The sequence below is a fragment of the Cryptotermes secundus genome, unplaced genomic scaffold (assembly GCF_002891405.2).
Source record: "Cryptotermes secundus unplaced genomic scaffold, Csec_1.0 scaffold130, whole genome shotgun sequence".
Lineage (NCBI taxonomy): Eukaryota > Metazoa > Arthropoda > Insecta > Blattodea > Kalotermitidae > Cryptotermes > Cryptotermes secundus.
The window spans coordinates 249,813-267,414 of record NW_019731216.1 but is presented as its reverse complement, the minus strand read 5'-3'; the positions used below and the strand labels follow the sequence as shown (position 1 = coordinate 267,414).

At 41.2% G+C, this 17,602-nt stretch overlaps 1 protein-coding gene across 1 annotated transcript in view; it reads right to left on the bottom strand.

The window, feature by feature from the left end:
- Window positions 1-17,602, bottom strand: part of LOC111866415 (GTP-binding protein Rhes) — a 170,158-nt gene that overhangs the window by 97,054 nt on the left and 55,502 nt on the right. The window contains exon 3 of the mRNA XM_023855339.2: window positions 8,415-8,853. Within this exon, the coding sequence (XP_023711107.1) occupies window positions 8,415-8,749 (335 nt within the window). The 5' untranslated portion in view covers window positions 8,750-8,853. The remainder of the gene's footprint in view (window positions 1-8,414; window positions 8,854-17,602) is intronic.

The following is a 17,602-nucleotide window of genomic DNA, read 5'->3' as shown; positions in this document are numbered from 1 at the left end:
TTGTAGATAATCTGCTTAAACATTTGCCATGTTTAAAAGTTTTACAAATATGCTGCACAGTAAATAGCTTTTCTGCCGTAACTTTCACGCCACACAACTTACAATAAAATATCTTCCCATCGGTACTAAACACTTTATCACCAAACTCCTGTACAAAACTACGCAGCCTTGCGCTCCTTGAACTACATGTACTCACTTTAGGCATTGTAAGGTCATTGTAGATAATCTGCTTAAACATTTGCCATGTTTAAAAGTTTTACAAATATGCTGCACAGTAAATAGCTTTTCTGCCGTAACTTTCACGCCACACAACTTACAATAAAATATCTTCCCATCGGTACTAAACACTTTATCACCAAACTCCTGTACAAAACTACGCAGCCTTGCGCTCCTTGAACTACATGTACTCACTTTAGGCATTGTAAGGTCATTGTAGATAATCTGCTTAAACATTTGCCATGTTTAAAAGTTTTACAAATATGCTGCACAGTAAATAGCTTTTCTGCCGTAACTTTCACGCCACACAACTTACAATAAAATATCTTCCCATCGGTACTAAACACTTTATCACCAAACTCCTGTACAAAACTACGCAGCCTTGCGCTCCTTGAACTACATGTACTCACTTTAGGCATTGTAAGGTCATTGTAGATAATCTGCTTAAACATTTGCCATGTTTAAAAGTTTTACAAATATGCTGCACAGTAAATAGCTTTTCTGCCGTAACTTTCACGCCACACAACTTACAATAAAATATCTTCCCATCGGTACTAAACACTTTATCACCAAACTCCTGTACAAAACTACGCAGCCTTGCGCTCCTTGAACTACATGTACTCACTTTAGGCATTGTAAGGTCATTGTAGATAATCTGCTTAAACATTTGCCATGTTTAAAAGTTTTACAAATATGCTGCACAGTAAATAGCTTTTCTGCCGTAACTTTCACGCCACACAACTTACAATAAAATATCTTCCCATCGGTACTAAACACTTTATCACCAAACTCCTGTACAAAACTACGCAGCCTTGCGCTCCTTGAACTACATGTACTCACTTTAGGCATTGTAAGGTCATTGTAGATAATCTGCTTAAACATTTGCCATGTTTAAAAGTTTTACAAATATGCTGCACAGTAAATAGCTTTTCTGCCGTAACTTTCACGCCACACAACTTACAATAAAATATCTTCCCATCGGTACTAAACACTTTATCACCAAACTCCTGTACAAAACTACGCAGCCTTGCGCTCCTTGAACTACATGTACTCACTTTAGGCATTGTAAGGTCATTGTAGATAATCTGCTTAAACATTTGCCATGTTTAAAAGTTTTACAAATATGCTGCACAGTAAATAGCTTTTCTGCCGTAACTTTCACGCCACACAACTTACAATAAAATATCTTCCCATCGGTACTAAACACTTTATCACCAAACTCCTGTACAAAACTACGCAGCCTTGCGCTCCTTGAACTACATGTACTCACTTTAGGCATTGTAAGGTCATTGTAGATAATCTGCTTAAACATTTGCCATGTTTAAAAGTTTTACAAATATGCTGCACAGTAAATAGCTTTTCTGCCGTAACTTTCACGCCACACAACTTACAATAAAATATCTTCCCATCGGTACTAAACACTTTATCACCAAACTCCTGTACAAAACTACGCAGCCTTGCGCTCCTTGAACTACATGTACTCACTTTAGGCATTGTAAGGTCATTGTAGATAATCTGCTTAAACATTTGCCATGTTTAAAAGTTTTACAAATATGCTGCACAGTAAATAGCTTTTCTGCCGTAACTTTCACGCCACACAACTTACAATAAAATATCTTCCCATCGGTACTAAACACTTTATCACCAAACTCCTGTACAAAACTACGCAGCCTTGCGCTCCTTGAACTACATGTACTCACTTTAGGCATTGTAAGGTCATTGTAGATAATCTGCTTAAACATTTGCCATGTTTAAAAGTTTTACAAATATGCTGCACAGTAAATAGCTTTTCTGCCGTAACTTTCACGCCACACAACTTACAATAAAATATCTTCCCATCGGTACTAAACACTTTATCACCAAACTCCTGTACAAAACTACGCAGCCTTGCGCTCCTTGAACTACATGTACTCACTTTAGGCATTGTAAGGTCATTGTAGATAATCTGCTTAAACATTTGCCATGTTTAAAAGTTTTACAAATATGCTGCACAGTAAATAGCTTTTCTGCCGTAACTTTCACGCCACACAACTTACAATAAAATATCTTCCCATCGGTACTAAACACTTTATCACCAAACTCCTGTACAAAACTACGCAGCCTTGCGCTCCTTGAACTACATGTACTCACTTTAGGCATTGTAAGGTCATTGTAGATAATCTGCTTAAACATTTGCCATGTTTAAAAGTTTTACAAATATGCTGCACAGTAAATAGCTTTTCTGCCGTAACTTTCACGCCACACAACTTACAATAAAATATCTTCCCATCGGTACTAAACACTTTATCACCAAACTCCTGTACAAAACTACGCAGCCTTGCGCTCCTTGAACTACATGTACTCACTTTAGGCATTGTAAGGTCATTGTAGATAATCTGCTTAAACATTTGCCATGTTTAAAAGTTTTACAAATATGCTGCACAGTAAATAGCTTTTCTGCCGTAACTTTCACGCCACACAACTTACAATAAAATATCTTCCCATCGGTACTAAACACTTTATCACCAAACTCCTGTACAAAACTACGCAGCCTTGCGCTCCTTGAACTACATGTACTCACTTTAGGCATTGTAAGGTCATTGTAGATAATCTGCTTAAACATTTGCCATGTTTAAAAGTTTTACAAATATGCTGCACAGTAAATAGCTTTTCTGCCGTAACTTTCACGCCACACAACTTACAATAAAATATCTTCCCATCGGTACTAAACACTTTATCACCAAACTCCTGTACAAAACTACGCAGCCTTGCGCTCCTTGAACTACATGTACTCACTTTAGGCATTGTAAGGTCATTGTAGATAATCTGCTTAAACATTTGCCATGTTTAAAAGTTTTACAAATATGCTGCACAGTAAATAGCTTTTCTGCCGTAACTTTCACGCCACACAACTTACAATAAAATATCTTCCCATCGGTACTAAACACTTTATCACCAAACTCCTGTACAAAACTACGCAGCCTTGCGCTCCTTGAACTACATGTACTCACTTTAGGCATTGTAAGGTCATTGTAGATAATCTGCTTAAACATTTGCCATGTTTAAAAGTTTTACAAATATGCTGCACAGTAAATAGCTTTTCTGCCGTAACTTTCACGCCACACAACTTACAATAAAATATCTTCCCATCGGTACTAAACACTTTATCACCAAACTCCTGTACAAAACTACGCAGCCTTGCGCTCCTTGAACTACATGTACTCACTTTAGGCATTGTAAGGTCATTGTAGATAATCTGCTTAAACATTTGCCATGTTTAAAAGTTTTACAAATATGCTGCACAGTAAATAGCTTTTCTGCCGTAACTTTCACGCCACACAACTTACAATAAAATATCTTCCCATCGGTACTAAACACTTTATCACCAAACTCCTGTACAAAACTACGCAGCCTTGCGCTCCTTGAACTACATGTACTCACTTTAGGCATTGTAAGGTCATTGTAGATAATCTGCTTAAACATTTGCCATGTTTAAAAGTTTTACAAATATGCTGCACAGTAAATAGCTTTTCTGCCGTAACTTTCACGCCACACAACTTACAATAAAATATCTTCCCATCGGTACTAAACACTTTATCACCAAACTCCTGTACAAAACTACGCAGCCTTGCGNTATCATCTGGGACTGGTACAATAGGCCAGAAGTGGCCGCAGTACAAGGGACTTAGTCCCACTCCACTAGCAATAAAAAAATATTATACTTGCTTGAAAACACTGGAGCACTGCGTTTCCTCTAGGTATGTATGTATGTTCCGCAAAGTAATTACATGTAATGCCAAGTACAGGGCGAATTTCGTGTTGATACTTGAACTGATTGAACAATATCGATATTGGTGGACGTTTCAGGCTTGTCCCTTGAACGTAAATTGAACTCATCGTGTCAGAGACCTAAGAACATTTTAGCAACAGCCAAGATAGAATTGCCTCTGTCCTTATTTAATCATCACTCCATGAAAACGTAATGGGGAATAGAGGTAATGCCCCATGCATACTTAATCTCTTGTACAAGATGGAAATGAATGGTCAAATTCACGTCCTGGCCGAGAAATCACAGGGGGAAATATTTTCCGATACCCATTGAAAAGCAGGATGGACGACCCCCGGAGTTGATTCGAACAACGAGACGAAAATTTTTTACCTTGTCTGGAATCGATTCCTAATTCCTGGCCTTCTAGCTGGTACATTTTTTTTTAATTCGCTTAGTGGGGGGTGGAGTCCAGCTGGGTCCACCCGGCGGGGCGGCCACTGCTTGGCCTATTGTAACCTGCCCAGGTGAGTATGATGATGGAGAATTTGTTGGAATGAAAATTGGCAGGGGAAACCGAAGTACTCGGAGAAAACCCGCCCCAGCGCCACTTTGTCCACCACAAATCCCACTTGACCAGAACTGGGATCGAACCCGGTCTGCCGTGGTGGGAAGCCAGTGACTAATCGCTTGAGCTATGGCGCGGCCTTAGCCCGTACTTTAGTTATAGTTCAGCCGACCAATGAATTTTCACGGGCGGTGGGGATATCACTTGCTAGGAGGGGAGGGCTATTCCCCACTCTGCCATTGTAGGCAACTGGCACGGCTTGCCTAAATCCATCCGAAACAAGTAGAAGAGTGTAGGTCTGTTAAGGGGAGCGCAGGAGGGAAGGCTATACGGAGTGGAAGTCAATCATGAGATTTCTTTCTCGCCTTCACTATAACTATTCGAATTGAGTTAACAGTTATTGAACAGAAATTGTGAAGAAATTTCACCATGGGTGTAAAATCAAATCATGCAATTCATGCGGCCCTAATAGTTAAGACAAGAGATATGGGGCGATCTTAAAATTTCGCCTCTATGTATCAAAAGGAGCCAAGATTTTCTGCACGTTTTGGCAGATTCTTACGTCGTACAGGACAAGAAATTGCCTAAATCTTCGCTTGTTCACAAGAGGCCGCCACAGAAACTAATGCATAGAGAGTGAATCTGTTCCACACTTCCTCTCTGTGGTGCCTCAACATTCATTCTATTTTCATCCTTCCGTTTATTCTTACGTGTTCCTAGTGGTGTCTTCACTTCAGACTATCCGACAAATATGTTGTATTCATATCTATCCATTCCTGCTACATGTCTAGCATTCTCATTATCCTTCGCTTCACTGCCCAAGTAATACTCGATGAAGAGTAAAAATTATAAAGCTCTTCATTATACTTGAGCTTACATTACAGTAAATCGGATATTAAAGAAACTAGTTTCGGATAAATGTGACCAAATATGTTAATTTTATTATCAACTTAACAAAAAGTCGCTATAATGTAACAAGTAATCCTAACAGAAATCATGAAATCTTTTTGTCTCATTGACGACAGAGAAGCAGTTTTCTCCTATGTACGAGTATGTACACATTTATTTAATTATTCTTGCATATTCGAAAAAGACTTATGTAACTCAGCGTCGAACGATCAGACAATATTGAATAATTAATTTGGAAGGACGTAGAACGATGCTGCCTTAGCCTGATTTAAGTTACTGCCCCTGGAATTTACTTATGAAAACCGCGAAAATCATCTGGATAGTCGGTGCCCCCGCTTAGCTTCGAACCGGCTACCACAGGGTGGAAATCAGAGAGGGTACACCTGGAACCAAATTGTAGGGTCTGTGTTCTGACACAGATGTCTCATACTGTTACTAATTTCCAACTCGTTAAAGCTAAATCTGCTTTAATCCATCAGAATAGGTAATCTTAATTGATTACAAGAGTTACTACTTGTCTGCCCATAAAATGTTGAATTAATTTTTCATTATTTATGAAGGGAAATTATTACCAGTTACAACCACTGGAAAATGTAGTGCTATTCATACAGAATGTTTAAACTTAAATTACTTTCAGCACTTGAATATCAGATATTTCAAACAAATTACACCCGTAATTTATACAGTGACATCGTGTACACAAAGCATAGGTAGGTGAACGCATATTGCTCGAATTACGTCTTTGTGGTTTTGCGTAGGCTTACTTTATTTGTGAGACCCGTATCTTGTGCTGTGACGTGCCCAATCATAAATCAGGTTGTAATATTAACCCCTTGATCCACACATTCTTCTTATTCTTCTGCCTTGACGGATGAAGTTATCCGGCTTGAGCCCATTCAGAAATTGAAACTTACGCATATTCATACCGTAGAATGCAGTACCGTTGCTATGCAATAAGAGGATAAAAACACCCGTTTCTATGCAACGGTCATCTGCTACCAGCACTAAGGTCAATAAAACGTGCATATATATACATCCATTTCCCCATACGTCTTCATGGCGTAGGCCTAATTAGTTAAGCAGAGGGCGTTCGTTAGCTACTCATTAGTCGACCACAGTGTCCGCGGGGTCTAAGTCATGAACTGTCTTCGCTTGCTCGAACATTGGGATCGTGGGTTCGAATTCCACTTGTGGCATTGATGTCTGTGTGTGCGTTTATTCTATGTTTGCGCTATCCTGTGTGCAGGTAGCGGCCTTGCGATGGGCAGATACCCTGACCAGGAGGTCTACCGACTTTGTATGGGATCAGGAAGCTGGAAAAACGGCCAAGACCCAACAAAGGGCTGCAGAACCACAGACAGATAGTCATTCAAGTCAGGCAGTCAGATGTGGTCACGAACAGGTCACTTGTATATGGAGCTTACAATTGTAGTCCTCCCTTTGACCAGAAGCCAGAAAATCGTACTTTGAAGCTGTGTAACAAATGTATTCTAGTTTGAAATTCCATGTTGTACACTACATTACAAGTAATTTCTCCGGATAGAAAGAGTAATATTTTCCAGCTGTGCATCTGTATATGTGGGACAATGAAATATTTCGTATAAGGCAGGCAAAAGGGGATTCGATGTCAGATAGCTAAATTAAATCTGTCCATATATCACATTTACAAGAAAACAAATACCGGTCTCAGTAGCCGCTCATGTACTGTCTTCACTTGTTCGGACGTTGGGATCGTGTGTTCGAATCCAATTTAAGGCATGGATCTTTGGTGAGTGTATGGGCTTATTCTGTATTTATATTGTCCTGTGTTTAGGTAGAGGCCTTGCGGCGGGCTGATTACCCGTCCAAGGAGTCCTACCGTCTGTGAAAAATGATTACGGAACTGAATAAGAGGCCAGGACCCTGAATGGGCTGGAAGAGCCACTGGGGGAAGGAGGGACAAATGCGTCCTTCGTATATCTCTTCGTGAACTCCCTAATTAGTTACACATTATTTTGTAGAGATCAATGCAGATCATTATATCAGCCAGGAGTTTTGGAGGAACATATTGCCTCCATCCTCAAGGTGGAAGAGCAAGCGAAGTAAGAGAAGAGGAGCATTAATGAGTGATTCATGCTGTGTTTAACGGCGATATAACAGAGGCTACGGTTTTATTCTTTTAGCAAATATTAAATTATGATATATTTTCATATATTCACGAAATATATATTTCCCTGCTTTCACGAAGATCACGTAATGAATGCATATGGGGCTTGTCATGTTTGTCGACCCGTATGTTTCAGCTCGAGAACTGCTGTATAGATATTGATGAAATTTGGTACGGAAATTATGCCATCAGAAGCTACCCTATACTCGTATTTTTGGTTTTCTACAATCAGCGATATAAAAATGACTTGCGCGCGAACTTGCGAGGTGGGGTGACACTGAAACAACTTATCAGAGATTCCTGAAATTACGCAAGAAACAGACCTTAAAGAATATTCAACTTTCGATAAGATTTTCAAAATGGCGGCTTCGTAAAATCTGTGTTTCGAGTTCGGTGTGACAGCTGAAATTTATGAACTATTTGAGTTATGTATGTTACATGTGGTATGGTGAGAGGGCATTCACATGCCTGCAAGTTTTAAATTAAAACTGCTACTAAGTCAACAATTAAAAAAATGCAACAGCGCGAAACTTTGCTGTCGTCTGTTACAAATCTCACAGTCAGTTGTACAAACATTATATTCTTAGTTTTAGGTCTACTGAGTGCTTTTACTATGAGTATGGAATATATTTGTAACAGCTGAGAGGACTTGACGTGTAAAGTTACAAAGAACGTATAACTCTGTGTTCCGGTACGGTTTGCACGTTTCCAGTCGTGTTCCAAATACCAATAACGCAGTTTCCATCACACAGGTTGTTTTTCTCATGCCCCTTATGAATTCCTTCTAACCTACTGAACTCTTCACTTTACGCTATTAGCCGCTGCAGTACCTTGCAACAATGGACGTCTTGCCGACCCTGGAAGAGCCAAGGAGCACGAGCCGGTAACAGTTCTTGGGCGGCGGTTTGCAGCTGTCTTCACATGACGAGGAACTACCAGGGCTAGGACCAGGGCCTGTTTGCTGTGAGGACATGGCAGTTTCTGGCTCCTCTTCGGACACAGCCGTTCTTCTGGACGGCGCCTCTCCCACTGGCAAAGAGACGTCGTTTGGAGACGCTCGGCTGGAACCACAGAGTCGAGACACGGCGTCCCTGAAGCAGGATGTGGCCCCGTTCAGCGCCAGCTGGAGCCCCGTGCAAGGTCCGGTCGCCACAGCTCCCGACATGGGCCCCGCGGTGTCGCGGCAGCCTCCCCTGCTGTCCCGTCCATTCTCCACCGTCACCACGCCCAGGGCACTTGCTTCTGGTGGTGAGGCCTCAGTCCACGCTCCTGCCACAACAACGAAAGTCACATTCTTTACAGTCCACAAACGAATTCTGTCCACATTCCCGCGTTTTGTCTTTCATTATCCACTGTTTACCTATCGTTTACACGTTTACGTCTCCAAAATTGGCTCTTTCCTTAGAGTTTTCTGAACAAAATTCTGCACGAACATTTTATCTTTCCAGTTGGTACTCGGGCACATGGTAGCGTTGTTGGTTGAGGCACTATGCTTCGAGCCGGAAGGTAACGGGTTCGAATCCCGATGAAGTGTTTTTCTTTCAATTTACCTAAACCTTCCAGCCGCACTATGGTCCTGGGGTCGACTCAGCCTCTAACAGAAACGAGTCCCAGGAATCTTCCTTGGGGGTAAAAGGCGGCAGGGCGTAATGCTGACAAAATCACCGCTAAATGTAAGCCGATTTTCTAGAGAAAATGTGGGAGCCTCGATGTCTCAAAACCCTGTGGGCCTTCATAACCTGTTACAGGGATAGCTTAAAGGCTTGGCCGCGCCATAGCTCAAGCGGTTAGTCGCTGGCTTCCCACCGCGGCGGTCCGGGTTCGATCCCGGGTCTGGTCAAGTGGGATTTGTGGTGGACAAAGTGGTGCTGGGGCGGGTTTTCTCCGAGTACTTCGGTTTCCCTTGCCAATCTTCATTCCACCAAATTCTCCATGATCATAATCACTCGGGGCAGGCTACAATAGGCCAATCAGTGGCCGCCGTGCCGAGTGGACCCAATTGGACTCCACCCCCCACTAAGCAAATTTAATTTTTTTTCATTATATTAGGAGGTTAAGAATCATAATTCATTAATTCATGTAAGATATATCACACTATTCGCCCCCTCCTTGGCACTACATCCCGAGTGGGCCTAGGCCCACATCCATGAAATTATTATTACACTATTAATAAGCCTACTATGCAAGTATAGTGAATAAAGTCTTTAGTTAACTGCTAAGCTTCTAGGTGATTATGTATTATTTCTCGACATGTGTACAAGTAAGCAACAGAATTTGTACAATTACTGTGTCCTAGACATTCTTTTTTATTTAAAACATATAAGGTTTCGGAGGAAGATTTGCTCCATCTTCATTGGGAAACTATGAAGTCAGGTTGAATTGTTTTAAATAAAACAGGACAATGCTATAATGTTCAGAAACACAATAATTTCATTAATATACCATCATCACAAATTTTTAGATTTCATTAACAGTATTTGTGTAAAACCTCTAGGGTTTTGCCTTTTATATCTGCTTAGTTGAAAGGAGAAAATGGTGTATGAGAAAACCGCAATCAGAAAATATTTTTATTTTCATTTGAACTTTTTTTAGGAATGAATGTGAGAGCATCATCAAAAGAATTCTTCTGTACAAAGAACTTATTGAGTGCAGAAATTTAAACCGTCTTCGCGTACCAGTTTTCTTCAAAATAAAAACGAAGCTAATCCTGTAACAGGCCGGGGAGGCCCATAGGCTTGTGAAACATTGAGGTTCCCACATTATCTAGACAATCGAATCACAGATGGTGGTAAGGTTGTCAGCTTTACGCGCCGGCTGCCCTTTATCCCCAAGAATATTCCTGGTACTGAATTCTGTTAGAGGCTGAGTCGAACCCAGGGCTATAGTGCGGCTGGAAGGATTAGGTTAACTGAAAAAATACCCCCACCCAGTTTTCTCTAATTATATTAAAATACTCCCCAGAGTTAAGACACTGTCACTGAACAATTCAGTGCATAAAGAATGTATTCAGTATTCCAAGATATCTGCTTTAACTACGATGAATATTTCTTCGACAAATTTAATGACATTTTGTTGGAGAACAAAGGACTTCTTACAGAAGCAGAAAGCGTAGGCGGGTATTCTGGTCCTGTTTCCACTAGGGAGCAATGAGTAAGGAATACTTTTCTTGTACGTCATTCATTAAATACAATTTAATTTTATATCTATTGAACCTTTTAGTTGCTATGAATGAAACGTATCGCTCAGATGTCTTCCGATATAAACGCTTTTGGAATTTGACGTCATCTACAGAAAGGAAACTCCACGAAACTGGGTGGTTCTTAAGAAGCAACCAGTCGCTCGGCTACTCAAGAATGTCCCAACATTCCATGGAAACTGAAGATTCATTACCGTGTTCACCGAAGTTCGTCACGATTATATATTCTGGGCCGATGAATGCAGTTGATACCACCCCATCCTAATTCTCTAAGATCCATGTTAGTATTGTGACATGACGCCTGAAAGCAGGAATAGTGAAGTCAGAGAAGACGGCCATTACTAGGCAACGGTTTGTTGAAACTATTTTCCTCCAATACCAGCTGGAACAGTCGGTTTCTGAGCAACACTAGGTAAACACAACGTGTTAGTTACCACGTCATTATGAGCTTATACAACAGAACGCAGGCATACATAGAACTGGAAAACTTAGTGGCAGCGATCTCTATTCGGTATTCTCGAAGTTATAACAAGTAGATCAGTATGACTAGACGAAACTCAATTCCGTGTGGAGGCGGGGTCAAATACCTCTTCCGTAACCCTGCGAGTCGTTGGAGGCGTCGAAAAAGGAAGTTTCGAATCTGAGATGGTAACATATTGTTGCGAGTACCACGGGACTCAGACCTGAGAATTACTGTGCTGGCGAGAGCCAGAAGCAATTATAAACGACAGACCCGTCCTCTCGTCAAAGAGGGCGCCCCACACCAATAAACCTTCAAATGTCTGACAGTAATAAAAATCTGGTCCGAAGCCTCAGATGGGCGCTTTATTCCAAGATAGTCTGGCCGTCTGACCGCCGGTCGTAACATAGACTCAGACTCAGAAGAGAGAGTTATGCTTGACACAGTCGCAGCCGAAAAGACATGAGCCGAGGACACGAATTCGTCATGGAAAGGAGTTGTGAGGATTCAGCTGTGAATTGTTAAAGTGTTGAAGGCGTTATTCATGTGTTATAGTTATTTTTATTTCGCTTAGTGGGGGTTGGAGTCCAACTGGGTCCACTTAGCACGGCGGCCACTGACTGGCCTATTTTAGCCTGCCCCGGGTAATTATGATGATGGAGAATTCGGTGGAATGAGGATTGGCATGGGAAACCGAAGTACTGGGAGAAATCCCGCCTCAGCGCCACTTTGTCCACCACAAATCCAACTTGACCAGATCCGGGATCGAACGCGGGCCGCCACGGTGGGAAGCCAGCGACTAACCGCTCGAGCTATGGCGCGGCCATGTGTTATAGTTAAAGCAACCTTGAGAGTGTAACAATTACTTGTACTTACGGCTTGTGAGTATCCAAGAAATCGATTCACCAATTCAATCCCCGTCTACAAGTCACTAAAACAAGTGACAATATTAAGAGTTCTATCATCTGGAAAATAACGCTTTGTAGTGTGCATATTTTTTGCTTGGTTTAATTCTTTGACGCTGAAGATGGAGGCAGAATATTCATCCTAAACGTCGCTTAACTTTCAACTGGCTACACAGCAGTATGTCCCACAAGATACAATTCTTCGTAACCACCGCTGTGTCAACTTAAAATTCTAAATATTGATATTAACATAGCCACGTCTAGCTCTTCCTAGTGGCATCCTTCCTTCTGGCTTTTTCACGAAATCGTCTCTCCCGTGCTACATGCTCTAACCATCTCTTCCCCCATGACTTGATCATTCCAATAATATTTGGCGAAGAGTAAATTTAAGAAGCTCCGCATTATGCAGTTTTCTATAACCTCTTATTTTATGCATCTTGTGTCCAAATGTGAAAGAAGAGCTCTCCTGCCATACTTGTTTTATAATTTGATATTTCGAGCTGGCAGCTATGATTTTAGCAGCCCAACTGATATAAAAAATATTTTTTTTTAATAATTACTTATGAGAATATAAAAAGAAACACTGAGAGGTAAGCAGTTACAGCCTAAAATATGACGAGCAATTAAATATTGTAGCGTGTTTTGTGTGTGNTTCCTAGTGGCATCCTTCCTTCTGGCTTTTTCACGAAATCGTCTCTCCCGTGCTACATGCTCTAACCATCTCTTCCCCCATGACTTGATCATTCCAATAATATTTGGCGAAGAGTAAATTTAAGAAGCTCCGCATTATGCAGTTTTCTATAACCTCTTATTTTATGCATCTTGTGTCCAAATGTGAAAGAAGAGCTCTCCTGCCATACTTGTTTTATAATTTGATATTTCGAGCTGGCAGCTATGATTTTAGCAGCCCAACTGATATAAAAAATATTTTTTTTTAATAATTACTTATGAGAATATAAAAAGAAACACTGAGAGGTAAGCAGTTACAGCCTAAAATATGACGAGCAATTAAATATTTTATGTAATAATTTGACCGTGTTCATTATATTATTTTAAATTCTACTTGAAATTGTTTGCGTGGCAAGAGTAGACTAGCAGATTTTAAAGAAAGTCTCGAGTAGAACGTCTAAGCGTACATTCCCTACGCACGGGTTTATAATTACGCAGACTGTGTCTGTATTAAATTTGACGGATATAACCTCAAACTGGCCGCCACTGTGGTCTAATGGTCAGAGTTCCTGGCTACAGATCCAGAGGTCCCGGGTACGATTCACGGAGCTACCAGATTTTCTGGGAAGTAGTGGGTCTCGAACGGTGTTCACTCAGCCTCGTGATGATTACTGATGAGCTATTTCAAGGAAATAGCGGCTCCGATCTAGAAAACGGAGATAAACGGCCTTGGGGATTCGTTGCGCTGACCACGCAACATCTTCTATCCGCTATAGTTGGCAGTAACCTCGCCAACAAGCGGCGGTCGCTATAGTTCGCTTGCGGACTAAGGCCACGGAGTTTTATACAACCTCAAACTTTCGCATCGTCGACATGTTTGCAACTGATTACTTATAAGTATTCACAAATAATGTGCAGGCACGTTTATGATATGTTTCTGTGCCGAATCTCCCATGTCTATTTCCACTGGTTTATTAGTTATTGACCTCAAGCCATGGGCCTACCTGCAGGATATTGTCGCATGGTCGCCATATTATTATTTTAAATTCCACAAAAATGTTGCCTAATTGCATAAATTTTGAAGACATGTTACCGTAATACACCTCACTTCCGGTTCCTAAATTACGTGGTGTTTGTGTTGCTCCCAAATCGTCAGTTTCACACATTGTACTTTTAGCTTTTTTCCAGTACACAAGACGGGAAGTACGGAGTTTGGTGCCCTCTAGTGGCATAACGTTCGTACAAAATTTCGTGACACACGGTCAGCTGCGTCAGCTGGTTCAGTAGTTGAAACGGGGAGGCATTCATACCGTCAGACGGCGTGGTGGTCACGAACCGGACTTCCTTTCAGTGCACTAACGAGGACGTACAGAAACTGCGCTGCAAGAAATTCTCAGGAGCAGGAGATGAAAAGTGCAGGCGGGACTGCCATCATGAGGAAACAATTTAAAATGTCGTCTGTGAATAAAGGAGTGTAATTGAAAAAAAAAAACTTCTGAACTGGTGAATAATTCTGGATAATGGCTTTCATATCAGTAGCTGTAGTAAAGATGGTTGCAAGGATAATAGTGAAACTGAAGTTTTATTAGGAATGAAAATAATCCTTGTAAAATGCATTACTGAAGTAGCATGAGTAATTTACCACATATCTGTTTGTCTGTAGACAGACTGATATATTTCCCTTGTTGGAATCCATTATTAGGAAACGACTAGTGGAGAGTGAAATAGGCCGAGGACACTAGTGTGTGTAGGTGTGTAATGGTGAACTGTAAAGTGTGGAAATAGCGATAGCACTGTAATTCAATGTAGTTGAACTTTCCAGTTAAGGAAATACTGAAATTATATCTTAAAAGATGCCATCATTCATAATCATGTTGTCACGTGATCATATACAGATTAATATAAGGAGGTGATAATGCATTCTTAAATAGGCTGTAGTAGCAGGAATTGATCAAGATGTGAGTTAAGAAAGAACATTCTTCTTTGTGTTGTATAAGAAAAGTCTGCATTCCAGGACGAGCAATGGAAACCAGAAGAATGTATAATTGCTGTTTGGCGTGTCTGAAACAAAGTACAAGATGCTGCAGTATGCAGCAGCAGTTGGTGGGAGGCTGATGTTCCAAGCATGAAATAAAGCAATCTGTGTTAACTGTACCAGGAATTCGACCTTTGCAAAAAAAGAAACCAAGAACAGATCCATGTGGAACTCTGAGCACTTCACGTTGCTGTCAGTATCGCAGGCTACATAGCGTCGAACTGTAGCACGTTCAGGGAATAATGAATTAGGAAAGATTCAGAAGGAAGGATCATGTCCTAACGGACTTACTCTCACGGATATACTGGAAGCGACACCACCATGGCGACACGGGTTCGAGTCCGGGTCATGTCATGTGGGGTTAGCGGTGGACAAAGTGACACTTTTCCTGTTCCAATTCGCATTCCACCGATTGCTACACAATCATCATCATCTATCCTCTGAGGCTCGTAAAATAGTCCAAACAGTGGCCTCAGCACCAAGCGGACTCAGTCTCACTCCAGGAGGAAAATAATAAAGCGAATACTGGGAGCGACTAGGGAAAAACAACGAAAAACCTCAGTCAGGTTAGCCGATGTCCCGGACTAGATTCGAATGCAGCAACTTACGAATACAGATATCCATGCTTTATGAAATTTGTCCGAAATGACAGACAACCCGAACAGACTGGGTCTGAAACGTTTCTGAGCTTGCATTATCATCAGAAAGAGGTGGATCCTTATATCATCACCAGAAAGTTATCAAGTTCAACAAACAACGGTCACCAAATGCGACATGCCGGAGATCATGTGGAACGCACAGGAATTTTGTTCCACAACGGTACCTACTCCGGTACGGGTACGAGGTACCCGACGCCATGTAGCAGACCGGCAATACGAGTTATCGATACGCCAGTCCACTTCGCGCTGCATGATGAGAGACACTCTCTGAATGACGAGGAAATGTGAATGCGGGGTTGTGAAGAGCGAAAAGCTTTTTCAGGAAAATCGCTATGTGACGCAATATGTGTATCTGTCCATCACACTGCAATGCATCACTTCCCAGGCGACTGTGTCTTGACGTTCACAGCAGAGATCATCACTAATCTCGTGTAAGTTTCATAAATAACCTCTGCTTTTCATCTCTACCGTGTACAGATATCCCTGCATATCATGAAACGCACCAGCTTCAATCCATCGCGAGCTGAAGTAAGTTTCGTTTATAAATTCGAGCGAAATAAAATATATGTAATTATGTACATTTCAGTGTTCTTCGGTTTAATCTGGCTACAGCATAATCCCGCATACGACCACTTTCTACGAAATCCCTAATAAAATTCTTATATATGAAGCTAAAAATTGCACCCAAAATAAGTAAGGATAATAATAAAAAATATAAAAAAATATGAGATCAACATATTGCTTAATTTTATATCTTCAGAAAAATAAAATTTAAAAGTCTACAGGCCGGTCACCGTAGCCGAGCTGTCTAAGGCATATACTGTCTTCCCTCGCTTAGAAACCGGTATCGTGGGTTCCAGTACCACTCAGGGCATGGATATTTAGTTTGTGTGTGTGCGTTTTTCTGTGTCTCTNTTTTTTACAATGTAATGGAATTTTCTTTCGGAAGCCTTATATCCACCTCGCCGAACCCCGAGGTTTAGCTAAACACAGTTTGAGAAGCACTGATTCTCTGCTCAGTCGGTATTGACAGAGTAGGGGCCAGACAAACGAGATTTCGGGCTTAGGTACGCAGCAGGGTAACAGATATTTCTCTTTACCACAACCTCCAGACCAAGTGTAGGACACACCCAGCCTCCTGTTCAAAGGGTACCGGGGGTCTTTTCCCTGAGGACATCTCCATCTTGTGCCCAGATTAAGTATGCAAGGAGTTACAAACTACTTCCCCGCCATAAGCCTTCAAGGTATGTTGCTTAATTAAACAAGGACATCTTTAACTTTCTTACTATCCATACGATTCCATTTGGTACTCAGCGAACGTAATGGACCTTGTTTGCAGGTGGTGCTAGTGTTCAGTTAGGAATGGAATAGCATCAAGTGTCACTATATTCCTTTCTCCAAATTTAGCTTTACAATCTTATCTCACATACATTGGTTGAAATATCTAGAGGTCTACATTTAAAATAATATCAATATTAAGATATCAAAATAGTACTTACTTACTTACTCACTCATGAAGCTGAGTCCTTCTTGAGGATTCGCCAATTCTAGAGCTACTCAAGAATTTCCCAGCATTTTATGGAACCCGAAGGTTCATTACCGTGTTCACAAGAGCCCTCCACTGGTCTCTATCCTGAGCCAGATCAATGTAATCCATACCATCTCATCCTATCTCTCTAAGATCCATTTTAATATTGTTCAGCCACCTACTCCTTAGTCTTCCCAGTGGTCTCTTTCTTCCTGGCTTCCCCATCAATATCCTATATGCATTCCTCTTCACCTCAATTAAAAATAGTAAAAGTAAAGCTATCTCTGTATCAGACCGTGAAGGCCCATAGGATTGTGAGATGTTGAAGTTCCCACATTTTCTAGCCAATTGGCTCCTAGATGGCCGTAAGTTTGTCAGCTCTACGCGAGGCCCGTCCTTTACCCCTAAAAATACTCCTGGTACTCATTTCTGTTAGAGGCTGAGTCGACCCCAGGGCCATAGTGCAGCTGGAAGGATTAGGTAAATTGAAAAATACACATCGTGAATCGATCATGTGACCTTCCTGCTTGTAGCATAGCACCTCAACCAACTACGCTACCGGGAGC